At 42.3% G+C, this 27,493-nt stretch overlaps 2 protein-coding genes across 6 annotated transcripts in view; one reads left to right on the forward strand and one right to left on the reverse strand.

Annotated features, from left to right (window-relative positions):
- The window catches only part of ZRANB1 (zinc finger RANBP2-type containing 1), a 280,696-nt gene that overhangs the window by 60,628 nt on the left and 192,575 nt on the right, over positions 1 to 27,493 (forward strand). The window lies entirely within an intron of this gene.
- Positions 7,732 to 27,493, reverse strand: part of FAM53B (family with sequence similarity 53 member B) — a 108,597-nt gene continuing 88,835 nt past the window's right edge. For all 5 annotated transcript variants that reach the window (XM_081912817.1, XM_081912820.1, XM_081912816.1 and 2 more), the window contains exon 6: positions 7,732 to 8,679. In XM_081912817.1, the coding sequence (XP_081768943.1) occupies positions 8,314 to 8,679 (366 nt within the window). In that variant the 3' untranslated portion in view covers positions 7,732 to 8,313. The remainder of the gene's footprint in view (positions 8,680 to 27,493) is intronic.

Raw genomic sequence — 27,493 nt, forward strand, 5'->3', positions numbered from 1 at the left:
TTATTATATTTAAAGTCTTGACAGCTGTACCACTCCAAGTAAATCCCCTATATGTGTCAATATCATAGCTCCTCAGCACTGGGTTGCTGAACTGCTGGGTTGCCTTCAGCATGCAGCAGTTTGTGGAAATAAGCAAAACTTGTGTCATTTGGGTTGATGGAAACTAAATGGTTTGGCTGTGTTCAGGTGAGAAGTAAACAGAAGCAGAGGTGTGGTAATAGGGTCCCCCCACCAAAACATCGCACATTCCAAACCATACCCCCTGCCTCTCCAAATAATGCACTAACAAGCTTCCTCACCACTGATGACAGCAGAGGTACGAGGTATGAGGTACTTTTAGTTAAAGAGGAAATTGGCCCTTTTGATAACATTATGTGCACAATGCAAAACACTTGCATGCATGAGAGCACCCATCCTACAATGAACCTCTAGCTGGAAGCCCCCATTCACATTTAGTAGTAGTATAATATTAGCTCCCAATTTTCCCACCATGGTGGCAGCTGGTACATAAATATGCCCTTTAATTTTCTATAACCCTTTTCCAAGTGCTTGTCTCCACCCTCACCCAAGTGTTTGTCTATGGTCATTCCTGCACCCTTCCCAATACAAAAGATGCACAACTGTAGTATCTATACAACCTGTAGTATCTATATTATACATTCATTCCCTTTCATTGCCCCTTGAGATTTTGATTAGGGGTAGAGACCCAGACCCACTTGACTACTTCAGTAGCCCTATGTTCATCATAAGCAGCACATTTAATTGTCAAAGAGCACAGTCTTGAACTTGCTAGTTTATTTTTAGCATCCGGTTCCTAATATTGTATTCTAATCTTTATTTGGATCAGTCATGCTCTTTCTTAAAGCACATGCTGATTTATTTTTAAAAAAGTGAAACCAAGCCGGCATCTGTGAGAGTGAGGTCGGTCTAGCTTTTTAACAACATTGAATTATTTTCGCAAATAACTGTTTTGGGGCGGGACTAAGAACTGTATTTGTTTTTAACACGTTTCTATGCTGTTTGAGGACTCCAATGACCTTCTGTCTTTCAACATGGAAAGAATGGCTTGCACAGGCAGAATAACCATGGACTAATGCATTGCGGGGCTCGGAAAATCCACTGAACTCAACACCTCTCTTATTTGTATACAGATTTCCCTCATGATGGAAGAGTCCAAATTCATACCTGCATATCCATCACCTGATGACCTTAAGCTGAGAATTGAACTTAATTTATAGATCATAAGGTGCAATTCTCTTAGAACCATACTTGGCTCGTTGAAAACAATGGGGTCAGGGTAAGAGAAAAAGGATTCTAGTCAAGAATTCCCCCTGACAGCTAGTTTTCTACATGCAGAGATGGTTTCCACATAGAAAAGCATTCAGTTACGTGCCGAACACACCCAAAACTAACTGAAGCAGTACATCTTGAACACAACTTTGACACCTGACTTGTTTGAGAGAACTAAGCCAGAGAGAAGTCAAGGAATTTGTGACAAAGCACAAGCAAAGAGCAGCGCTGGGTCGCTGGGTACAGAATCAGAAAGCTTTATTTACATAGTCAAAGTAACAAGTAAATTCCTGAGACTGAGCTGCTCTATAGTGCAATAAAGTCATTTGAGAGAGTACAAATCAGCAGTCTTTCTTAATTTTCAGGTCAAGGAACAGTCTTCAGTAATAGATTTTGAACAAACGTAACACCAACTACAGAGCTGACTTCGTATACATGTCAATATGTTTGCATCTGTGCAATTACCATGGACAGAAAGAAAGACACACGTACACACACGCACTATCAAGAGTTCATGGTTTTCCAAAGGCTTTTTGGCCATCATCATCTTTTGATTCTTAAACATTAAAAACAAATGCTGGAAAACACTGCTACAACCCTAAAAAATTCATCTTGTCCTGTTCCGTAAGAACTATCTAAAAATGCACTTGAAACACAATGTTATTGGCCAAGAGGCTAGGCTACCTTGTGAAAAATTACAATCAAATCCAGAAATATGTCCTTTCTGCCTTTGTTCATTCAATCTTCATTGTGTGATCTTAAGATTTCATGAAACCCTTTCCCAAAGGGTGATGGCAATAGATACAAAGGAATCAGGTTCACCAGTGCTAATTCATTGAATAAAATCCTCTAAAAATGTTGCATCTGAAATACTGTTTGTTTGTTTTTTAAAAAAGGGAACCTCTTAACATTTATTGCTGCTGTCATGAAATATCCAAGTCCAGATTGCTCGATCTGTGTTATAAACAAGCCGTTGCCTATTTCCCTGCTGATCTCACTTTAGTACTTAACAAATAAAAATACAGAGAACATCAGCAACAGATTCTTGAATCCACCTGGCAGGAATTGCTGTGAGAGCTGATCCAAGTGACCTGTGTAGTATTGAACAAGCCCAGCAGGAGCCTGGGAATACCTAGCAGAGGCAACCAGTGACTTTTCAGCTTATGTGGACAACTGGTGATCCAGCTGAGCTTCTCGTTTTATGAAAAGTAACACAGTCAAGAGGATGTCCCTGATCACGAGACACATACTAGATTTCAGATATTTACCTTTGTTTGTATGTGTGTCTGTACATACACACACACATGCGCACACATTCATAAATCCACAAAGTTTTATTTCTATTTTTAAAAAGTAAGGCTTTTAAAAACTCAGTTTCAGTACATAAATCATACAAAACCAATACCATCCAATGAAATGCCACCTTGGCCTAACCTCAGTCAAACAGTATGTTGTGTCTATGCTGCTATGCCCATTGTAAGGCCATAATGCAGCGAAGCATCTTTACTAAGGCAAAGAGAGTTTGCTGCCATGTAAACGCTACACTGCAGCTAGAAGAGTTGGGTAGTGGTCCTTTGGGGGCACTTTCCTACTCTGTGTATTTATTTAGCTTGTTGTAGGTAGCAGCCCTTTTTTTGTTTCTTAAAGCCCTTACGAGTTTAGTCCAAAATCAGAAATGTCATCCCTGTAGCACTAAAGGCGAAATTGAAGTGTCATAAACCAAGACGTATGCATGCTAGCCGTAAAAGAACTGATAATGCTGTCTCAAGAAGTGTAATACGGTGAAACAAGATGTCCTCTGTGCTGGTGAGCCCATGTTTAGATGTCACAGTGAGGAACAGTTACTTCAAGTTACTTCAACTATAAGAGGGTTAAGTTAAAGAAAAGTGTGCTTGGGCGATGATAACAGACTGAGATTTAGGGAGATCTCTGATCAAATCATGCTGGGGTATGTTTTGTCACACCAGGTGCATGAAACAAATTGAAAGAGAGAGAGCTGGATGCAGACTAAGTGAGTGGAACTGAGTCCCCTTTGAAATACTTTGGACTTAATTCATGATAATCCTGTCCCATTGATTTCAAGTGAGACATAATTTCAGCCAATTTACACAATCCTATGCATATCTACTCAGAAGTAAGTCCCAGAGCTCAATAAGACTTACCCCAATGTAAGCTTAGTCCGGATCCAACCCAGTGTCTACAACTATCTTGACACAACAGTTGGTGCAGTGCTGCATTACAATGATTCAGGGCCACATACCTTGGCTTTATCCGATGAAATTGATCTGTTAGCACAGAACTTTCTTCCCCCTTATTCAAATCTGCTCCAGAGGGTTGGGGGGAAACCCCAATTTTGAGGCTTCACAGGAGGAGGAGAGGCAGGGGTAGCTCTACTCTGCAGGAAGTGGAACAACTTTCTTGGATACAACCCAGTGAGTTTGAAAAGAGAAAAGTAACTGGGAAAAGGCAGACAAAGAGCACTTTCTTTGCAGGATGAGATTCAGAAGGGCCAATGAAGACAATAAATATGGCTCTTACATCATGCATAAAACGGTCAACAGCCCTATGTGCCACAGAATCTCTGTGCCGCCTTAAACAATAGACTGCTCCAACATGACTGTACCATATTGGACTCATGGATTATTCTAGTACCTTGGAACAGATCTCATTTGAACACGTCCAGATAGCCCATCAATTCTACTACGATTCAAAGCATGCGACTTTGACTGAATACTTTTTGCTTCTGTCCTTTTGACATGATTAAACAAACACTTGTTTTTAAACTTGTTCATTCCTGCACATCCAGTATGCTTTCAGACTGTCCCTGTATACCCTATAGACAATGCTGTGATTGTGATGGTTACTGAGGACTGATTCACATGAGCTGGTTAGCTTGCCTGGATGCTTTTGCCCATGATGACCTGAGCGTTTAACCACTAAACTCAGACTACTGGCATTCATAGGCTTAGATGAGTGAGATTTCATTTTTCTGTTCAACATGAACCCAGCAGTGATCTTGCTTTATTGGTGAAATGCTCAGGTGCTCATTTTACTATGGGCAAAAACGTAATACAGAATGTGTCCATCTAAACTGTTAGATGGATGGAAGAGATCAGCCCTCAGTATCAACTGCAAGCAACCCATAATGGTAAATGGCAGGGGATCAATGTGTCATCTCACATCTCACCAATTTGAAACCAATACTGTGATACTCTCCAACTCATCTGCTGCTCATCGCAGCACAACACCCTACCCTATTCCCTCTCTACTATGCTGGGGTAGCTCCAAAGATGGGCATTTGCTTTCTCATGGAGGGCAGCAATACCCATATGGTCAAACTAAAAAGCTTTCAGCTCCTGAGGCAGAGAAAGCTTGGGTGTGCCTTAATATCGTTTTGTAGCGTAGAGAAATTTAGAAGGTAAAGAATCCCCTTTCAGTGTGTGGTGAGTCTATGGGAAAATCCCCCTTCAACATGTCCAACAAGCCTTCTTCTGATCAGGAGGTGGCAGTCTCAGCAATCCACAATAGTGAAATGGATGAAGTTTTGAACTAGAGAGTTCAAGGTGTGAACTTCCCCAGTCCAAAATTTCCAAGCATCCTACAAGCGAAACCCAAATCTCTGCCAGCTTCCGTCTGAGCTCACCAGCACCAGCCTTCCTTCCAGCACAACCTCCTGTCTTCTACTGTAGAAATAAGCAGTGACAAGAAGGGTGGCTGTATTCATTAGGCAACAACAGCACTGTGGAGATTAGAAACTACAAGAAGCTGGGGAGCTGCCATTTTTAGGCACCTTGGCCACCCAGGATACACCTGAGCATGCTCACAGAAGCATCCTGACTGCTACAAGTCCTGGGAACTGCAGTTTCCCAGTCTTTAATTCCCTGGGCCCAACATGTTCCTGCCATGTAATTAAGGCAACAGCCACCACAAGGAGGAAGGGGCAGAGAAAATAGGCAACAAGAAGGTTTGCAAAGGGAAATGGAAGAAGGGAGCCTGGTTCCAAGTTTTATCACACCCCTGATGGCATTACTAAGAGGACACTGAGATATTAATGGGCCTGAGTGTAAAAATTCAGGCTTGGATCTGAGCCAAATTTAGATCATTTTGGAAAGGCCATTCCAAATGAAACCTGGGGAGATCTGCTTGTCACTGTGCTGAGCACCTGTTCTGTCAATTGCTGAAACCAGCAGTGCATGTTAACTTGGCATGCACACAACAAACTGAGAGCTTGGGAAGCACAGGGCTCATAGGTATGTTCACCAGGTTCTTGAATGGCATCAAACTGTATAATACAGGACGTTCAGAATTAAAGCAATCCTCTCCCTACTTTACTATCATTAGTTTATTATCTTTTTTTGGCTTGCACATTATGTGAGCATCTGATAGGGAGGAAATAGCAGAAATCAACATAGCAACAACAGAAATTTGTGCAGTTTGACTGGACATTTGTAAATCTAAAGCTTGGATGGAATCTACTGTGGTGTTGGATGCCATAAACATCTGCACCACTGCAGAGAAAAGTGCAGTAAAAAAAGTAGGGTGTCATTGTCATTAAAAATGTCATCTCTATTGTCCCCTCCCCTCTGCCAGCTATAGGTAAACAAAACATTGGTTTCATGTAGATAAGTGAACAGCTTATTTAACTGAGTTATGCTTGCTAAAATGTAAAGCTTATTGTTTACCACTATCAATGAGAGAGGTGGGAGGTAACTCTGGAGTGTAGCTACCTGAACATTAGCATCTCAAACTGTATTTTGTATCAGCATTGTCATCCAAAAGATAGGTCCTATGTAACTCACATAGCTAAAATAACCCCAAGACACACCGTATAAGTATTGCTTGTATGTCTAAGAAATATGTCAGGGAAACTTCCCTATATCTGTTTACTAAAGTCCTGTGATTGACTCCAGATTGAATCTGGCCACTCATATGATCTAGAACTCTTCACTTTTCTTGCTTATCTGACAACATTTACATGATCAATTTTATGATCACTGCTGACCTTGCTGAAATGTCAGAATGGCTCAGTTCACATGTACAGTCATACCTCGGGTTACTGACGCTTCAGGTTGCGTGATTTCGGGTTGCACCCCACGCCAAACCCAGAAGTAACGGAACGGGTTACTTCCGGGTTTCGGCACATGCACAGAAGCGCCGAATCACAACACACTTGTGTGCAGAAGCGGCACTGCGGGTTGTGAATGTGACTCCCACACAGATCACGTTCGCAACCCGAGCATCCACTGTATTACCAAGCCTCAGGCTTGCACACCCACCTCTTCTCCCCTGCTCTGATTCCATTCCCCTTTTTATGGACAAAAGCATAATGCGCCATTATATTCAAACCTGCAAACCATGATTCTGTGACCATATCGCAGCTGCAAACTACAGTTTGATCATTACTGGTCTAGTTTGGAGGGCAGATGCAACCATAGTCTAGTGGCCTGGATGTAACAGTAAACTGGTTTTGCTGCAAAAGAGGCAATGCAGAATGGCATGATGGAGGGGAGCATGAAGGCCAGGGCTTGCTTGCATTATGCCAACCCATGGTTTAGCTTGACAGCTGAACCTATAATTCTGCTACTGGAGACATATCCAGTGTATGTTGTAAAAGGAAAACTAGACCAAGAGAAAACTCAACAATGTTATGTACACACCCTATTATTGCTATTTTGCCTTTTTTTAGTCCTAGGAGATAAAAACAATTCCCAAGTGATGCTGTACATGCAAAACAAGTTGTTACCTTCCATTCTTTCTGCTGATGAATGTGGCATGCCATTAATATCAGTTCTGTTGGTGGTGACAAGCTGTACAAAATGCAGTTAAGAGACTATATGTTATCCACTCCAGAAAATAATAATCAAAGAATTTATAATCATTTTAAGATGCCAAGCCCTGATCTCAGCAACCTCCATTATTCACTAACTCTTCTGATCCTTGTGCATTTATACCATAGAACCAAAACACCAGTTTAGCCTTATGGATATAGCACTGCCAATTTAGCTTTGGCATTTATTTAAATTTCTGGATGCACAAATGTTTTGTATGTTCCTCTCCTCAAGACAATGGCCTGAAATCCAGCTGCAGTTGCAAGGTACAAAGGAGAAGGGCCCAAATGAGGTTATGCATCCAGTCGGTCCAACATGGACCAAATGAGCACTGATGAGAATGTGTGTCCAAATGCTCATATATACCTGCCTTGGCTGGAAACCTGTTTATGGCTACGGATCTTGCTGTACTGGATCAGGGCAAACTGTGTGTGCTCTCTTTGAATGGCATTCTTGATGACTACAGAATAAAAAATGGAGCAAGCAGACTGTAAAAGGCTACTGTGATTCTACGGCAAGGACTGGAAAGTCAAGCTTGTGAGACCTTGTAGAATCTTATCAGATATGCAACCTGAAAGATAATCCAACAGAAGATGAATTCAGAGAACAATGCTAATCTCCACCTTGCCCATTCCCTTTAATAAGGATATCTGAGGTGCAGTTTACAATGAATATTGTCCAACAGCAAAAATTAAAAAATGAATATTCTACTCTTTTCCAAAAGCCAAAGTGGATCAGGATTCCCATGAACCAGGATGAACCAGCTGCCTGTCTAAATATTGACATTGCCTATTTGTGAATGAAGCCAAGCAACAGACTTTCTGGTCTTTCCTTACTTTTTGTTTAAGCCCTGTTCCAGACACTTAAAAAAAAAAACATTTTAGTTGCTATTATTCTAACATTCCACAATTTCAAGTTTTGATTCATCCACAAAGCTTTTTGTTTTTTAATGTGCTGATATAATTTGGAGGTTTTCTCTAAAGTATGTTTGCAAAACCTCACGGGCTACAGTAGTTCTAAAAGAGTTTCAAGGTTTAACAAGATACCTGATGAAATTTTGGCAAAGCTTCTTGTCCTCTCCCACCCTTCAGTGGGGAAGAAAAATGTGGACTTCTTTCCTGCCTGCATTGACAACCTGTGTGATCTTACCACTCCTAAAAGGTTTGATGCAGACAGATCATCCCACTTTGTCTTCTCAGTTGTTTTCTATCTGCTCAATATCTAATTCGCCATCCAACTGAAAGATGTTATCCCCTCCTGTCCCACTGTTCCTCCATGAGGAGTTGTCCTCTTCTTTCCTACTGCTCTCGTCTTCTGTGGCACAAAACTCTGATTCCTCGTAGGAGAAATCTTCTTTGCTAGATTTACATTCTTCTGTGTTTGAGTGTGGCTCTGGCACAGGGGTGCAGGCTGGTGTCCTGCCTGGCATGACGTCCAAGGTGCAAAGGGATGCTGTTGTCCATGACTTGGTGCCGCCGATGCCAGGTGAGAACTGATTCTGTTGAGAGCAATCATCCGCTGTGATGCTAAGGCAGCTAAGGCTGTTAAAAGTCTGACAATTCTGAAAAAGAAGAAAAAACAAAACAACACTGCAATTAGGAAACAAGGATGCTGGCTCATACAGAGTATCTCTCTGTCATTCGTTACGATTACATGTTTGCTAGGCTTCAGTGAAGATGTACTGCAGTGCATATTTTTATTGGGTTAGATTCTGTGGGTTGTATCCGACACTGTCTGTGTGGACTTCCACTCATACAGTGGGACTTTCTCTTCCTCTCTGCTCCCTGTGTGTCCTCAAAATCTACTCCAGAAGGGTCCTTCATCCTTCTGGAGCAGATTTTGATGGTGTGCAAGTGCTTAGTGGAGCAACAGAACTGGCTACAATCCTGTATATTTTTATTGGGTTAGATTCAGAGTTAAGCACACAATGAGATAGGCAGAAGATGGCTTTCCCATCCCCTCTGGCCTGTGGCATCCCCTCCCTATGCTCTGGTGAAATTCAGGGGACCCTGCTGAACAAGTGGGGGGTTGGGAGGGCTGAGACTGCCAAATTTTCAAGGTTCTTCTCAGTCCTCTGTACCATAGCATACTGAAATTTACAGGGTACCCCAGATCTTGTAGAGCATTTTTCAGGGACTGCGAGACTATCAGGAGGAAGAAGTCACCTTTCATCAGCCCCACTGTCAAACCCCTTCATCTTCACAGATGCTCAGGCAGCAAACAGGATTCTTCCCTACCCCATCTTATCCTTGAAGCAATTCTGCAAAGTAGGCTAAGCTGACCTTGAGTGGTCCAAGATAGTGACTAGCCTAAGTTCACCCAGTGACTTTCACCACCAAGAGGGTTTTGTGAACCTGGCAGGTCTTGCTCCTAGTCTGACACTTTAACCACCACAACAGCCTAGCTCCATCAACTTCCTTGGGCAGGTTTCACCACGATATCATCATGAATTGGAGATGCTAATCCAGGCATAGGCAAACTCAGCCCTCCAGATGTTTTGGGACTACAGCTCCCATCATCCCTGACCACTGGTCCTGTTAGCTAGGGATCATTGGGTTGTAGGCCAAAACACCCAGAGGGTCGCAGGTTGGGGATGCCTGCTTTACAATCTCCAAGTTGCCTGGAAAATGTCACTAGTTATTTTTAACCACTATACAGAATTACACTTGGAAGAAGAAAAATTGTTTTTCCAAAGGAAATCTCAGGAAAACGATTCAACAGTAAACCTTGCTTGGTCAGCCCCTTTGGGATGGCCCATGTGTCCTTTTCCCAAAGGCACACTAGTAGAGATTAGTTATTCTTAGCAAAGTTCATGCAGATGCTGGAGAACTAAAGGAAATGAAAAGCTACTATTGTTTCCCTTTTCACCGGTTCCTGCATTTCTTCTAACATCCCCCCATGTGAGTCTGTGCCCATTTTATTCAGGACAAAGGAGTCACCAAATGCAAGAAGTTCCTGTGGACTCCACATGCCAGTTTTCAGTACATACATGCAGCTCTCTGGAAATGTGGCTAAGACATTTGCTCAAGCAGAGATACTCCTTCACTGGGATCTGCCGGTGCAACCTCCATGTTATACTATAAAATGACTATATCGATGCATGCCTGTGAGAATTCATGAAAGAAGCTCTAGCAGACAGAAAAAATATTTGGTATGGCGTGAAAAGCTGCAGAAACCGCATTGCTCTTTTTACTCTGTTGGCTGGGAGGCCTCTGAATGGCATGGATGTGTCGCAAGTGGGGAACCTGCACACACTATACTTGCAAGGGGCCAAACACACCAAACGAGAACACCTGAAACCCCACTATCTGCCTTACATTTCTAGGAGGCAAAGACTGAATCCAATCCCAAGTGGGTGATTGTAAAGAAGGTGGTCACAGATCTCTCTCTGAATTCGAGCCACCATCATTCTACTTCCAAGAAAGAAGGCTCAGCTGCTTTGGAATCACTTGACATTTTACAAATGAAGGAGTGCTTGTAAGCTTCATTGCCCACCTTTCGAATTCCAAAAGCAAATTTTCACAGGCACCAAGCCCTTTGTTTTCTGGAGTGCTGGGGAAAAGATGGCCCCATGACAATTCATTAGTCAGGCGGGCATTATGATGTTGCTGCAGATGTCTGCCTTTTAAGAGGAACAGAAGCCTCTGCTAATCTTGATGCCACAGAGTTTGGCAGAATTCTCTGGTCTCTAGTTACCTGGTAACCACTGAGGAGCATTCAGTTTGCAAACAGTGCTGCAAATGAAGTGGCTGAGTTCTCTGAATTCCACCTTTCAGTCCTCTGCGCTTGGAGGCAACTGTGTCAATACCGCTGTTCCCCGCGCTCTGGGATTAAAGGTGTACACCACCTTTGCTTCAAAGGGATCTTTTCAGCCTTTCACAGTTGCAGAACAAATGCCCTGTTTGTCTGGCTCTACATTGTAGAACCACTCCAAAGGCTTGCAAGGCAGCCTCGCTTTGTCTTCTCTTAAAATGAATAGAAGTCTTATTACACAAGAAACATGCACCTTTCCAAAACATACATCTTCCCCGAGGCCAGGCCAAAACTAACAACTGAGTCAGATTACGGCTGTTCTTCCACGATACACCACTACAGATAGGCACCATGGCTAGAGGCCAGAGAGAGCTCAGTTCTGCTTCTTCAGGTGAAAATTGCTTGGACCTGCCAATAGGAACATGTAGAGTGGGTGGGCAACTAATATATCTTAGGGGCCCAGGTTGGTGCATCAAAACTCATGATGGTAAAAGGAAAATATTCAATTGAGAGTTTGCTTTTTGTTTGTTTTTGTACCAATTTCCAGAGCTCAAGGAGGATGGCATTGTACATGCCTGGTCCTGGGGTTGCTAAGCTCAGAGCTAGACCTGAGACGCAAGTTACAACAGCTTGTGGGTTTGATTGTAATTGCCGCATATCAACAGAGGGCAAGGGAGGCTTTGCTTCTTTCAAGGTGGCACCAAGGAGGCTTGAAGCTTCAGGAAGAGACTACCCTGAGAAACATCCCTGAGAGGATAGGTACCAGGTCAGGTGCAGTGATAGACAGTGGTTCCCATTGTAACTGATCCTTTGAAGGGCACGCAATACAGTGCTGAAGGAGGCCATGCAGAAAGCTGATCTAGCAGCTGCTTTGCTCAGATAACTCCTTTCTAAAAAGAAACCACATTGCTGGATAAGTGCTCCTGGATAAAGCTCGGCGGGTGAGCTCCCCCCTTGGCTCATTCCCCTTCGGCTATTGCTGTAAGCTTTAAAGAGCTGGTTGTGAAAATCCAACAGCAGCACAGCTCAACCTGGGCTGTTGTTTCCATCCACTCTTAACACTGGGGCAGTGGTGTGTGATATCAAACAAAAACTTTCACAAAATGGCATTGTGCCATGGTAGTATCTTCAACTATGTATGTGTCAAGTATCAGATTTCTGACAGGCCTTATCTATTTGGGAGTGACATCTGAGACCCCTTTTTAACAGGGGTGTGCACAAAAGTCCACTTTTCAGATATTTCCAGAGATGTTTTCTCTAGGAAAGAAGGAGGTTTGTCTCTCGATGCCTCATAGGCTCTGTTTGATTGACAGCTGCACTAGCATACAGCCATATGGGCTGGGATCTAAAGAGCTATTCTCAGTGAGCCAAAGCAAATTGCATCCTTTTCTTGACCAGGCTGTATCACAACCAGTTTTTAAAACTCCCCTAAAGTCCACAGAAACTGAAAGATTTCTCATCCTTCTTCAGAAACCATAATTTAATCATTCTTTATATATTTTTAAGAGAACAGGTTTCTAGCTCTCATTATTTCACAGAATATGCATAAAAGTCAAGAAATGAGAGGGAAGGGTCTAGTGGTGGGTTTTGCAGCAATGATAGTGCAACTAGTTTTCATTGGTCTTTCCCATGGTGCAATATGCCTATTTTCCTTACTGCAGAACCTCTGTATAGTCACTCATTGCCTTTTCTGGATCTGCCACTATTTAGCAGAATACAGGCTTTCTGGACTCAGAATCTGGGAGCTTTAGGGCAGAATTCCATACCTCTTGAACTTTAGGCAGAGATCCCTCTGCATTTGGTGCTTAAATTTTTGTAATTTGCTGCACAGTACCTCTGAATACTAAGACAGCTGGTTGCACTTTTCACGTGCACTATTTTGGAATCCTCCTAATAATTATTTCACTGGGATTGTTTCAAATTAATTAGCTAGACGGCTCCAGCTTTTGCACAACGTAACTAAAGGGTTCACCCTTAAATAACATCATGGGAGAAAACACCCAGGCAGCTGGCAGTTGAAACAGGTGGGAGATCAAAGCTGGCAGCATTTTTTACAGCAAGGGTAGAGACCAACATGGCACAGATAAAAGGGAGGGCGGGGGCAAACTGTGAAGACAAGTCACTTGTGCTTAATGTGCTGCAATGCAAAAAAGACAGCGATAACTCCAGGCCTGTTATCTGACGGTTAGCAACGCAGTTTAGTAGCTAGCACTCTAACATATTCATATTTGTATTGGCATTGGTCCATATCCACAAACTTACACTACAGTTCCTGACCAGTATGATACCAGTTCTTCTACTTGGGTATCAAAGAGAGGGGGGAGATTTAAAAAACAGAACCCCCCCCCAATATTTGAATGCAAAACCACACAAGTCATAAACTAATATCTCTAATGTTGACCTTTCAAATGTTCTGAATGAGAACCACCCTGCCTTGTGAAAGCAGTTTGCTTACTTTGCCGGTTCACTGTTGTGCAATGAGTCAGTCCCTGATTTAATGCCATACAAGTGCACCTGTTATCATATTTCTGCTCTTATAGAGGGCATGCTTTTTTTGTTGCTTTTTTAATTGCAAGTGTTCCCACCTCATGCATAACGATCCCTTAGAGAATACGGCTTTGTTTTCCCCTTCCCCGTGCGCCAATCTAACTGTTGTAGAAAGCAATATGTGGGTGTGGCTATTTATTCTTGCTAGTGTGGGTTTAATGCAAATAAGAGAGGGTGATTTGGAGAGACATCGAGGGCTGGAAAACAGCATTACCTGGAAGTGTCATAGATGGCATTAAGAACATCCAGTGGCGCTCATAAAAACTGAGCTCCCTGAAAAGCACAAGGTATAGTTTGACTCTCCCCACCTCCCCATTCCCTCCTCCCCACAAAAAACCCAACAAGACTAAGAAATCATCTCCAGTACCTAGATCAGGGGTTGCCAGTCTTTGGGGCCAACTTGAATTTTTTTTACAAAGTGCAGAGGGTGTGTGGCATAACACAAAATGGCTGCCATGAGGATGTGGCAGAACACAAAGAGGCTTCCATGGGGTTATGGCATGCCACAAAATGGATGCCGTAGGTTGTGGCATAACACAAAATGGCTGCCACGGGAGCCTGGCGTAACACAAATTTTCTGCCTTATCTAAAAGAGCAGAAGAAAGAAAACAGGACCACAAAATGGTGCATACATACCCCCCCCCCACAACAGCTGCCCTATCAGTTGGGGGAACAGGTACTTACATCAGTCAACATCACAATGAGTAGCATTTTTTAAATGGAGAGAGAGAAATTTCAGGGCCCTTGCAAAGCCATTGACTATACAAAGTAGTCCTTAGGGTTAAAGTACATATTGTGGCAGACACCATGTCTTCATGGTAATGTGTAGCTTTACTTGTCCTGTAATTTGATGTCATGTTGTTCTCCCGAATTTGATGTCTCTTCCCTTTCCTACATCGTTTTCTCACTGCCCTTCCACATCATTGGCTGTCACTAGTGGGAAGCATGGCAGGGCACAACATAACAGCCTATTTTGTGGAGCAATGGGAAATATGTATTATTTGGTTGGGGATGGGTTAGAAAGAGAGAAGAAAGTCATGTGAGGATGCCCAGTATCGGCCATTAGGTAGAAATCAACCCTTGATTTAAGACATATGAAGATAAGTCTTTTGGAACAAAAGAAAAAAAAGAGGTATTAAAACAGCATCAATCATAATTAATCTCTATACATAGAGATGTGAATTCCATTGGATTGTTTGCATTGCAAGGCATTCCTTGCATTCCCCTGTTCCTTTCATTCTCAGCTGACCACTTGTGAATAAGCACTACATGTTGACCCTGAGAAAAGTGTTTGGTTTTTATCTTCACACACAGGACTAATATTCTGCAAACATGCCTCGACATGCCAATGCAAGCCTTATCTTGGCACCTCCTTGATGTCATTAGTTTGAAAAGGCTGGGAATGTTATTTTAACAGGTTTTTTTTTTAAGTTTATGTACAGTAGCTTTGTTACAGTATCTACATTTATTTTTCTTAAGAATCCTGCTATCAGGAATTTGAATGGCACTTATTAACCAGCAGGACTCTTGCATTGGTAGACTTGTAATTTGGGGCTGCATTAGAACCAGTGATACCAAAGCAAACAACTAAAATGTATGTTTCTTTTCAGTTTTTGAAGAATGACAGCTTCCCGGATGTGCAATTGTACAGCCTTCCTGGTACCACTGAACTTAAAAATAATAATAAGAAAAAAGTTATGCTTCTTATTGTTTTGCTCAATGTTTCCTGGCCTATCTTAATCACACCCTACCTATTTATTCACTTCTACCACCCTGCTGCAAATTATTTGGCAACCATTAACTGCTACCTGCTTGTTTTAGGGACCCTTTAGACATCCCTTTTATTGTACATTCATTATGATTTGTGCTCATTGTGTTATCAGGACAGCCATATGTGATCCTTCTTTCACTACTGCTGGCTCCTGCAAAAGTTTTGGGGTGGCCACACTGCTTCCCTTCTAATCAGTCTGTATCACAGATCTTCCTGCTGGAATATCACAACTTTTTATACTGCAAATGATATGGCTTATTTTTATTCTACTTTTGTTATGCTAAGAGCCCTTCCGGACAGTAATAATGTGGTAGCATTGCAAAACAAACTAAAGCAGAATAAATCCACCATTGGTGCACTATTACTGTGTCAAAAACACATTGCAGAATCTGCCTGTTTTAAAACACCAATCAAAAGGGCAACTAATTCATTTCACATTTGATTTACATATTGAACCATCGGAAAGTGGGCATTTGCCAGCATTCAGACATATAGTGGGTTAATTAAATTAAAAATGTGAATCTACAATATATAACCATTATTTTTAGGGTTTTTTTGTTTGTTAAAAACTATTTTCCAGTTACTTGGTTTTTACATCTAAACATGCATATGAGAAGCAGTACGATAGCGTGTCATAGATTACAGGTCAAAGTTTTAAAACTACCAAAGTATTTGGTTTTAAAAGACTAGCAGAGCTATCCTATATGGAATTGGGGATGAAAGGAGCAGCAGATTCACCACCACATCCCAAGTCTTGCTAACACTGAGCAGGGCAGGGGGAGATGTTTCCCCCTGCTAGATTTTTATTGCACCAGCTCCAGGCTGGCATACCTGATGAGCTGAGGATCAAGTCTTGTGTTGGTGGATTTGCATCCAGTATCAGTGATCACGTTCTGCACTCTTTTGAATGCCACATTGAGTCTAGTAACATAACTGGCAACAGCTGCTGGGCAGAGGCCTTTCCCCACCCTGATACCTCAGGTCCTTTTAACCAGAGATGCGGAGGACCAAATTTGGGACCCCCTGCAGGCAAAGAAGATGCTCCACCACTAAGCCAGGGATGCAGCCAAGAGGTGGAAAACTCACTATTCACAAAGAATATAGCGTCCTGATTAGGCCTAAAATCCATAATGCTTCTTCAATGCATAAATCTATGTTCTGTATTATTTGCTTTTCTATTATCCAGTCTTAAGGGCTTAGTTTTAAAAAAACACCTATAATACCAGCTTCCCTGCTACACCTAAGGGTCGCACTGAGAAAGTTATAAAACCTATGAAAATTCACTGATAAAAATCCTTCCTTTTCTGCAAATTAAAAATCTGTGAGATTTTCTTTTTCACTTTGAGCATGGGAAATCCAAAGAATGTCTCTCTCTGAGATCCCCAAGCAACTATGGTTGAAGAAAGGTTAACAAGTCTGTATTGCCCAAGGTGAAAAAATACTGAAAAGGTCTTGTGCTAATGCCTCCCCCCCCCCAAGAAAAACCTCCCACTGCTACTAGGATATTGTGGCAGCTTTCCTGTTGAGGGTGTAATGCTATAAGCTGTCAACAATACCTGTCTTACCTACCAAACTGTCATCACCTGCCATTTAGCACACTGTGCTACAATTGTTTCTTCACAACGCTGAAAATTACTGTCTGCGAGAAGGAAAACAGTGAAGTGACTTTGAGCTGCAGAAATGCAAAGTAGTTTGCTTGCCCCTTTAAGGCTTGGTTTGTTCATTCCACTAGGATGAAGTGCCCAGGTCTGCATTTGCATGAACAGTGTAATTCTGAGCAGAGACCTGGCAGAAGTTACTCAGAGCAACTTCTGTGAACTGCAGTGATAAAAATAATGCACCTAAGACGGGTCCATACAGAGGACTTCACCATTATTTTCCCTTAAAGCATTAGCCAGGAGAAGGAAACTATGATGGAACATGGTAGCCCAGAGAATGTATGACCTTTAAAGATCTGAGCTCAGTTTATGCATTTGCTGCATGTCACCTTCTGCCAAGTTACACTTTCCCACCCCTAAACCAGGAATTTGAATGAAAATGAATAAGGTAAATGTTTTCAAAGCACCTGATACATTTAAAAGTCATTTTTTGTGTTAAGAACTTTAAACACTCAGGGCAAAACAAGGATGCTGTGGTTTTATGAGTAATTCAATCATTGCAGATTATTTACGGAGAATCTGTGTTAAATGAAAACTGGCATAAACGGTGTCCAGTGTTGTTTTGCAGAGATCATGCACAATGAAGACATCTGCTGATTTCATGCAAGGCGAGGCAATGTACGTGTGAGTTAAAAACAGTGCTTTTATTAGCTGCCTTCAAACGTTACCTGATTTGGTGTTTACGAGCACCAAAATATTCTATTCAGAATCTGGACAGTTAATCAGCTAAAAGCAACTCGTTGTCAACATGCTGTTGCTGAGCCCAAAGAACAATGCTCCATTGTTCCAGCTCATGTGCATTTACAACTCTTATAACAGTTATAAAGCCTCTAACAAGAGAAAAGGAAAGCAGGTTGGCCTGTGTCATTTTCACCTTTTAGCCACTGCAATAAAACAATTTGCCAGTAAAAGAGCAGCTTGATATCAAACCTTAATGGCACTCCATGAAACCCAACCACTGAAATGAAATACAATGGTGCATTGACTTCCCTATGCTTAATGTCAGTGTAGAAATCTAATAGTCCTAACTGCTGGCTGTCTTGGATCTCTAATTTGCACCATGACTGTGAGCTTTGGAGCCCAGCTCCAAAAGATGCTGAAAGATGTGGCTGTCTTATTTCTCCCGGCAGTAATTAGCCAGCCTTGCCAGTATATACTCAAGTAGTGAGGGGAAAGCCAAAGAACTCCAAGACAAGACCAACAGTCACACTAGAGGGGAAAGGAGGCAGATATTATACTGGCATTTCTTTTCCCTGGCTTCAACTTCCAAGTGATGAATGAAGTGTCAGGAAAATATATGACAGAAATGCTCAAGGAAAAAAATATATACACAGAGGGTAGTTATAAAATATGTGAAATACAAACAGAATACTATATGTCTGGCAGGGAGTCTGAACTGGGTTATATGCTAAGGAAACAAGATCCTGCCAATATTGCCATGTCAATGAGTTCTCACCTGTACATTTCCCCCCTTCCCCCTGCATAATAGTTTGTGCTCCTTTACATTTTATTTCAACAAACTACTGCTCTATACATTGACCTGCTTTTGTGGATCAGAAGGAAGCCTAAGGAGTATTTGTTTACTTGCTTCCTTCCTGCCATCTGCTCCCCTACCCCACCATTGAGGTTCAACATCATGCCATCCATCAGATACATGAGTCCAGCAGCTAGTGGCCATGTATGTATACATATCACCACATACTTCCTTTGTTGCGAAGTAGGAGATGCCAAGGTTAAGCCCAAGGATTTGAAAGACATAAGGTTTTAGTTGCAACTTGATAGTCATTTTTAGGGATGAGTGCAATGTCTGTAGTCATTTAAACATAATTCATGCTAACTGAAATTGTGGGTATTGTGGTTTACAGGCTTGAACCTAATTGGAATTGCAATTTGACTCTCCTTTTTCCTGCTTTAGAGAGTTAAAAGGTAAAGGTAAATGTACCCCTGCCCGTACGGGCCAGTCTTGACAGACTGTGGGGTTGTGCACCCATCTCACTTAAGAGGCCAGGGGCCAGCGCTGTCCGGAGACACTTCCGGGTCACGTGGCCAGCGTGACATCGCTGCTCTGGCGAGCCAGAGCTGCACACGGAAACGCTGTTTACCTTCCCGCTAGTAAGCGGTCCCTATTTATCTACTTGCACCCGGGGGTGCTTTCGAACTGCTAGGTTGGCAGGCGCTGGGACCGAGCAACAGGAGCGCACCCCGCCACGGGGATTTGAACCGCCGACCTTTCGATCGGCAAGCCCTAGGCGCTGAGGCTTTTACCCACAGCGCCACCCGCGTCCCTTAAAGAGAGTTAGGGAGTGCTAAAGAAGCACATGATGAGTTACCATAATATGGATATAAGTGGGTACTGTAAGTAAGGACACTTACAGACTGTTTTGGGTGGGATTCAACCACATACAGGTTCCACACTTAAAAGTTTATTTGATGATTTTGCGTAACTAACCCACTCCCCCCCCCCCAAAATCAGAGTTTTTACAATAAGGAACAGGATACGAACATGCACTGGAAATCATGGAACAACAATCACTTGACCTGATGTTGTGTAACCTCACTGCAAACAAATCAGGATGAATGTTCAACAAAGAGGTCATCTGGAAACAACCTAAGATTTGCAAACATCCTTATATGTATGAGTAGCTCTATGTGTATTCATAACAGGGAGGAAAAACAAATTCTGCCCTCAGGCAAGCAAAATTCCACACCAAGTAAACCTGGATCCTATTACCTGTACAGTATGTAAATTTATTGTGTCGGTATAATTTCTCTAGTTTTGCATTTTTCTTCTTCTTTTTTGCTAATCTAGAGAAGGATCAAGAACTGAACAGGGCACTGAAGCCTCCTCACCCCCGGTTGCTGAAACACCTATTCAGTCACATTTCTGGCTTCTGAGATTTTGCCTGGCATGGGTCACACATTTTCAAACACGTTTGCAGCACTGTATGGGCTAGAGAGCAAGAGCTGAGATCCTCGGGAAACTGTACGCCACATTCTGCACTTTTTCTGTGCGCACAGGGACCTTCGCTGCTCTCTTGCTCCCACCCATGCAGCCCTGTGTATAGGTCACAACATCTGAAAGTGTGTAGGACTGGTAATCAAATGTTGGACGAAGCCAGTAACTGACTGCTATCCCCTAGGAGAGAAAGGCAAACAAGGAAACAACTGTATCTCTCAGATATGAGTGGGGCCAGCCCTAATGAACTGGCAAGGCCTCATTTTATTTCAATAGCTGCCAATAAATAATTGCTGTCCTGCGTAAAGTTCACTAGTACATTGCACAAAACCAGCTCTATTTGCAAAGCACAGAAAAAGAACAAGCCAGCAGTATGAGACAGAAGTAGCCCCTGGAGGTACAGTGTTTCAGCTGTCGTTACTGAAACCACACAAACCAAAGCATGTTAATTTCAAAGCAAGCTGGTACAAAACATGCACAGTAACTGCAGGGCCTTGCAGCTTTATTATAGTTCTCTTTAAACTGCAAGCCAGATGCTATCTGCTGTGAAGACGGGGAGGTTGTGCCAGAGAACAACCCACAATGATTACTTAACACTCTTGCCGCAGAGTGGAGTTACAATCTTCATGAGATGTGAAAAAGAGATGACAAGGATTTCAGACTTCTTCCAACGACCATTTCATGTGACTGATTAAAGTGACTGGAACTTTGTTCTCAAGGACAAAAAAGAGAGAAGCAGTGGAGGAAAAAAATATATACACACACGTACACACAGGGTGGTGGTGGTGGTGGGGAGATTCAGCCTGATTAAGCCATTTTTCAGCCCCCAAAACAAAGCTTCTTCAGGCAGGCCTAGCCTGGTGAGAGCAGATACAATTTGCAAGTTGTCAATGCTCACACAATGTTTTGAGGTCTCAAACCTTAATCACACAAAGCAGCAAAACCAGTTTCCCGCTGCAAGGTTCCCAGCCGCCATGGGCAAAGCTGTACATCTGTGTGTCTGATGCAAAGTGTGGAAACTGAAACCAAGCATAGAATTTCACTGATTGAAAGCAATTCATTGGCGGTTGCGCCCAGTCATTTCCCTGCAGTCCAGCAAAGGGTTCAATCATCAGCAGAAAAGAGGGGGCGGGATTTTTGCTTATTTCTTCTTTCCTCTGCAGGAAAGTACTTAAAACCTCCAGAGGGTCGAGGAACTGTGCAAGGGGCTGGAGGAGAAAAGGAGGATTTTTGAACGTCACCTCCCCGTCTCTTCCACAAACAGAAAGCTCTGATGCAGCAAAGAGCCTTCCCATGAGCATAGAGACACCATTTGATACAACCTGAAGCTTCCTATGCAGATTCAAGAAATAAGGAATTATTTTAATCAGCAGATTCTCAATAAGTGCTCCAGGAAGAGCACATGGTAATGACATCAGCATAGCATAGTGGTTAAGAGTGCTGGACTAAGACATGTGAGACCAGAGTTCAAATCCATACTCATGCATTACTTTTCCTGACCTACAGCCAGAGAAGCTGTCTATGCTAAATTCTCTCTTCTGTGCAACAATAAATGGCACAGACGCTTAACTGCTATGGAACAAACTCATCACAATTCAGGTTTACTGAAACCACACGTCACTTAACAGACTTTAGGGACGCTGAGGATTTTTGTGACATGTGAAAGCATTATAAGGTCTACTGCACAATGAGGATCCTGGAAACATTAGTTTTGAGGGAGGCAAAGAAAGAAGCTAATGAGAGGGCGATCAATGTAGTCCCGACTACTAAAACAATCTCTCAATTGCATGCTTTTTAGAATCAATTCCCTGAGTCACCAAGAGCTATCTGAATCTTTTTGGAAGTACGTATCTGCTACCAGATATGGAAAAGGAGTAACAGATACAAAATAGTACAGTGATGTTTGAAGAAAAAAAGCTATTGGAGTTAAGAACTTCCACTTCTGGGTTTATGTCGTTCTCTCTCTCTCTCTCTCTCTCTCTCTCTCTCTCTCTCTCTCTCTCTCTTACAGATAGGTAGCCGTGTTGGTCTGCCATAGTCAAAACAAAAAAAATTCCTTCCAGTAGCACCTTAAAGACCAACTAAGTTAGTTCTTGGTATGAGCTTTCGTGTGCATGCACACTTCTTCAGATACACTGAAGAAGTGTATCTTCAGTGTATCTCTCTCTCTCTCTCTCTGTGTGTGTGTGTGTGTGTGTGTTTTAAATTGGATAACACATTTGAGTAAAATACAACAATGACTTACATTCTGTGAAAGCCCACAGACTTTCCTTGGGTCTGTAGCACAATGTGTTCAATCTTCTTAGTATTTGGGCAATTCCACTGAGTTGGGATTTAGCATCACCACACACCAGGAAAGTTAGTCTAGTCTGTAGAAAAGCAGTGCCAAGTTTGTTGAATGTGCTCCAGAATAAGCAGATTCCAGTGAGTCTTAAAAGCAGCACAGTGTGAGTAGTAAGACCTTCGTCCAGCAGATGTAGGAAAGCAGATTTGCAGTTTATCCACAGAAGCAGGCAAGGGAGAAAGTTATCCAGGCATATGGTTTCAAAGTCACAGAGAGTAGGATAACAAGAGGACTTGTTCATACATACAGCCGCCTGCCTATGTCCCTGTTGTCTGCTCCAGTTAATCCCTTCCATCCATGGATGGAATTGTATGAGGAAAGCGTAAATTGCATGACGCTGCTGAGGTACACCTGGCTAATTTTATTCTCAGCCACAGAAGCATTCTTAGAGCCATTACAGTCATCTAACGAGCAACTCATAATATCTATGAAGCCACCGTTCACATGTTACATTAATCTGTATGGTTTTATATCGGCAGATGATCAAATTGGATATTAAAAATGGGCTAGCTTATATGTGTGAGTTGTACCTTGGAAAAGTGGTTTTCAAATATATATACCCCAATGGGGAATTACACTATGGAAACACCTTTAATATATTACCAACTTGGCTCAATTAAAGTAATTAAGAATCAGTATAGCTATAAAACTTGCCTGCAGTTTTGTACCTTGCAAAGTTTACACAGCACCACCTCCTATTCTTTGGCGGGGGGGGGGGGATCTTTTATATATTTTAGTTTTAGGAGGTGAGATTATGCCATTTATTCTGTAGCTATTTCCACTGCACAAAATATTCAGTGTAAAATAGTATAAGGCCATGAGGAAAAAAGCAAAAGACATCTGCAAAACAGATTGCTCTGAAAGTACTTGGCTAACCACTTGGTAACTAGACTTGATCAGCCAAGATCAGGAGGATTCAGGGAGAATTTTCTGGGAGTTCATGGCAAAATCATGATGTAAGAATTACAGTACTTAGGAACCTAGGAGGCTGCCTTGTGCCAAGTGAGATCAGTGGTCCCTATCAAAGGGCTTGTCCACACTTCTGCTTGTCTCATGCCTAGAGAGCAGAGGTGAGAGGTATTTGCTGCTTGTCCCATCCTTCCTAGGCACAGGTCCATGCAGTTTTGCCTTTGCCTGCCACTTTCCCCTGGAAAACCCACTCTTAAACACTAAATCGGAACAAATGGTAATCTGTGGAAACTGCTGGTAGTAGCTATTTCAGAGTGTTAGAAAAGAGTTTGTCACAGCATTACCTAGAGATACCATGGAATGAACTTGGCGCGCGCTCTCTCTCTCTCTCTCTCTCTCTCTCTCTCTCTCTCTCTCTCTCACACACACACACACACACACACACACACAAAATTATTTTAAGCTTCTCAAGTGGAAGTGCCGTATTTTTCGCTCTATAAGACGCACCAGACCATAAGACGCACCTAGTTTTCAGAGGAGGAAAACAAGGGAAAAAATATTCTGAATCCCAGAAGCCAGAACAGCAAGAGGGATTGCTGCGCAGTGAAAGCAGCAATCCCTCTTGCTGTTCTGGCTTCTGGGATAGCTGCACAGCGTGCATTCACTCCATAAGACGCACACACATTTCCCCTTACTTTTTAGGAGGGAAAAAGTGAGTCTTATAGAGCAAAAAATACGGTAACTGTTCTGAAGTTGCTACTGGTAGGTATTTAAACCCCATAGCTATATGATATTTACAACCAATTCTTTGTATAATAATAAGCATATGTTCTCACATGCTAATTTGCATAGGAGTCAGGAGAATGTTTGGCTCATCTACTAAGTACTTACTTGGTTACACACATCCTGGTAGAATAGAAAATACTTCACCCTACTGTGTTCTTCTTTAGATGTCTTTCTAACTCAAACTGATTTGTTACATTTATCCTGTGCTGATTCTGTGAAGAGAAGTACAATACAATAGTGCCTAGTCTTCCAGACATTGGCGATATTGCACTCCAGCAAGTACACAACTGATTCATTTCCTAACCATTTTCAGTTCTGAAAGCAAATGTATATAATGTAATCAGTATATATGGACTCTTTGAATGTAAGCCCAGATAGTCTATTAAATGTTTCTGGAAAAATCTTTCCACTTATCAGGGACATCAATTATACAATGCTGAAAGACAATGTTTTCGTGGGAAAGGGCAATTATTTAAAATAAAGGCTGCATTTCACAATAGGAGATGTCCAAATACCTTGCAAAACATTAAAGTATAACACAACACTTCTGGAAGTGGAAATATAGTATTAGTAACAATTAGTATCCCACACAGCTGTAACTGCTCTGTGCTTTTATTTGGAGCAGCATTTCTATATGAATAAGATATATAAGGGGGACGCAGGTGGCGCTGTGGGTTAAAGCCTCAGCGCCTAGGACTTGCCGATCGAAAGGTTGGCGGTTCGAATCCCTGCGGCGGGGTGCGCTCCCGCTGCTCGGTCCCAGCGCCTGCCAACCTAGCAGTTCGAAAGCACCTCCGGGTGCAAGTAGATAAATAGGGACCGCTTACCAGCGGAAAGGTAAACGGCGTTTCCGTGTGCGGCTCTGGCTCGCCAGAGCAGCGATGTCACGCTGGCCACGTGACCCGGAAGTGTCTCCGGACAGCGCTGGCCCCTGGCCTCTTAAGTGAGATGGGCGCACAACCCCAGAGTCTGTCAAGACTGGCCCGTACGGGCAGGGGTACCTTTACCTTTTTACCTTTATGATATATAAAAAAAACCAAGCAAGATAAAAGCCATTTTAAAAGTACAGAGAGGGCACATACTACAATTAACCCAAAAACTTTTCTATTTAAGACTATGAGGGGGCGGGATATATTTAATTCTTTCTCTTGCAGAAATTAAAATCCTGCTTGCTAGCATACCAGGGAGAATAGTTTTTCCTTAGCCTTCTCCCTCCATAGAGTTTTGCAGAAACCCACCTGCAGCTTGATGCAGTCCAGTCCAAGATTGCACCAGATTACTTTTCTGCACATCTGAATCACTGTCAGTCATGCAGTGAAGCGTTCCATGAACTAAACATTTTTTTAAATGGATTGAAGGCTAAAGGTGAACATGACAGCCCTCCTGAAAGGGAGGGTCCATTCTGTGTTACTATTCGGAGGACAAAGAAGTAGCATCAGGTTTAAGGGGAAATGGCTGATTCACACCGAGTGAATATTAGGAAAACATCTTAACCAAATGTAGGGCAATGGAACAAGATCCAGTTTGGAAGCATTCGTTGCTGGATGTTTCTGTGAGGAAACTAGGGAGGCATCTGGCAAAAATGCCTGAAGTGTAAAATTCCCTGCCTCAGGACAGACAGTTCGATGAAATAATCCATGCTGTTCCTTCCAGCTCTGCTTCTGCAATTCCAAAAGGCATCTTATGCCAATTTTAAGCATAACGTTTATCACAAGTATGAGAGATGTTAAAGCATAAGCGATGCAACGTAAGCATGGACAGTTTACTAGAGGATGAATGTAATATCGTATATTGTTAAGATTAAGGAGAGTGCCTTTACAGAAAGACACAGGGCCAAGTTATATTAATAAAATATATTTACAATCTGGATAAAGTATATGCTTCAGAGAATGGAACAATAAAGTAACCTTAGAAGAACTGGGTATATGCTACTCATATGCTATTCATAGGGGATCCATTTCTATTCTTTTATTCCTCCCATGAATAAGTTAATGATCATTTACCTTTTACTCATATCCACAATAATTCCCCCATGCGTTTTGTAATTCCCCTTGTGTATGGTTGACATCATCCCCGTTAAGACTTTGGAAGGCCAGAACTTGAAAGCAGGCTGCTATGTTTTGGACCCACCATGATCCAGCTGTGCTAAATAGTAATGAGAGTATGGAGGGATGTGGTTGGAGTAACCAGTGAACCGTGCTACAGAATGGAAGTTGCAGTACAGTGAAAGGACTTGAATGCACATGGGCTGCAGCAGGAGAGGCTAAACCTGTGGCCCTCCCAGTGTTGCTGAACTCAACTCCCATCATCCCTAGCCAACAGGGCCAAAGGCAGGGATGATGGAAGCTGTGATCCAACAGCATCTGAAGGACCACAGGACCACAGGTTAGTTATCCATGGGCTATAGGGTACTTGTATATACCACTGGCATCTGTGTGATTTGGGCAACTTGTTGTGGCTTGTGGACATTAATCAAGACTGGTTGTAGTCTCTAATTACTACAAGTTTTGGAAGGAAGCCCTAAGCATTGTTATTTTGTTTCATTTACTTGAATTATTTGTTAACTGCTCTTCCTCTAAAGATTCTGATGAACAAGAACTAATGCACAACAGATGAGAGGTAATTTTGTTTTGACGGAAGAGGTAATCCTTGCCCGTGAAATGGCTCTAAACAAGATGGCCACATAAGCATTTATTTTAATTGTGCCTAAATCTTCTATCATGAAAAATATTTGTAGACAAAAGAAAATGTGATTTGCCCAAGAGTCATGGCTAACTTTTTCTCATGCCTGAAGGAACAGTTTCAACAGCTGTGCTGAAATTGGCTTTGGTTTCCAAACTGTCCTTTAATGTCTTGCTTTGTGTGTTCCCCGTCTTTGTTAAAACATGCTAAAGGGGAGCAGAACAGGAGACAGAGAGAGAGAGAGAGAGAGAGAGAGAGAGAGAGAGAGAGAGAGAGAGAGAGAGAAAGAAAGAAAGGAAGAAAGAAAGAAAGAAAGAAAGAAAGAAAGAAAGAAAGAAAGAAAGAAAGAAAGAAAGAAAGAAAGCTACTGTTTTCTAGAGCATATCACTTTGTTTGACTTGAAGGAGAGAAGCAGATGACCATCTCAAAGCAAGAGAACAGCCAAGGATTTCTTGAAAAAATTTTAAGCCACCATGAACAAATGCTTCTAGCTGCCACTTTCCAGCATGTCAGGAATCTGGCAACAGCTATCAAGAAAGGGCCACACTCCTTGATGCCAAGCCAGCAAAGAGAATATACTTCAGCTTAAAAATAGAGGGCAGCTGGCCCACAAAGTCAATTTTTATTTGTGCATTTCACTTTCCCCACTGGAGAACCTGCCTGATTCGTATTTTATCATTCCATCACCGTGTGTTTGGCACAATGTTAGCTAACCAGATGGCTGCCACACACTTGGCTCCAAGGCAAGATCCTTAGAGAAAGGCACAGCAAGGGTCAGTCTGTGGCAGAAAATGGGAACAAGCTGAGCCAAACCTTGCTGTTCAGACCAAAGAACAAGCCTGACCCAGAAGATATGAAGGAGGTCAGACTTTATTATAGGACTTGAACTTCTCTGGTCATCAGGAAGCTTTAGGGTGGTATTTTGTGACTATATTTTAAGAATCTTAATGATTTTTGGGGGGGGGAGTA

The sequence above is a fragment of the Podarcis melisellensis genome (assembly GCF_964234715.1).
Source record: "Podarcis melisellensis genome assembly, chromosome: 5".
NCBI lineage: Eukaryota > Metazoa > Chordata > Lepidosauria > Squamata > Lacertidae > Podarcis > Podarcis melisellensis.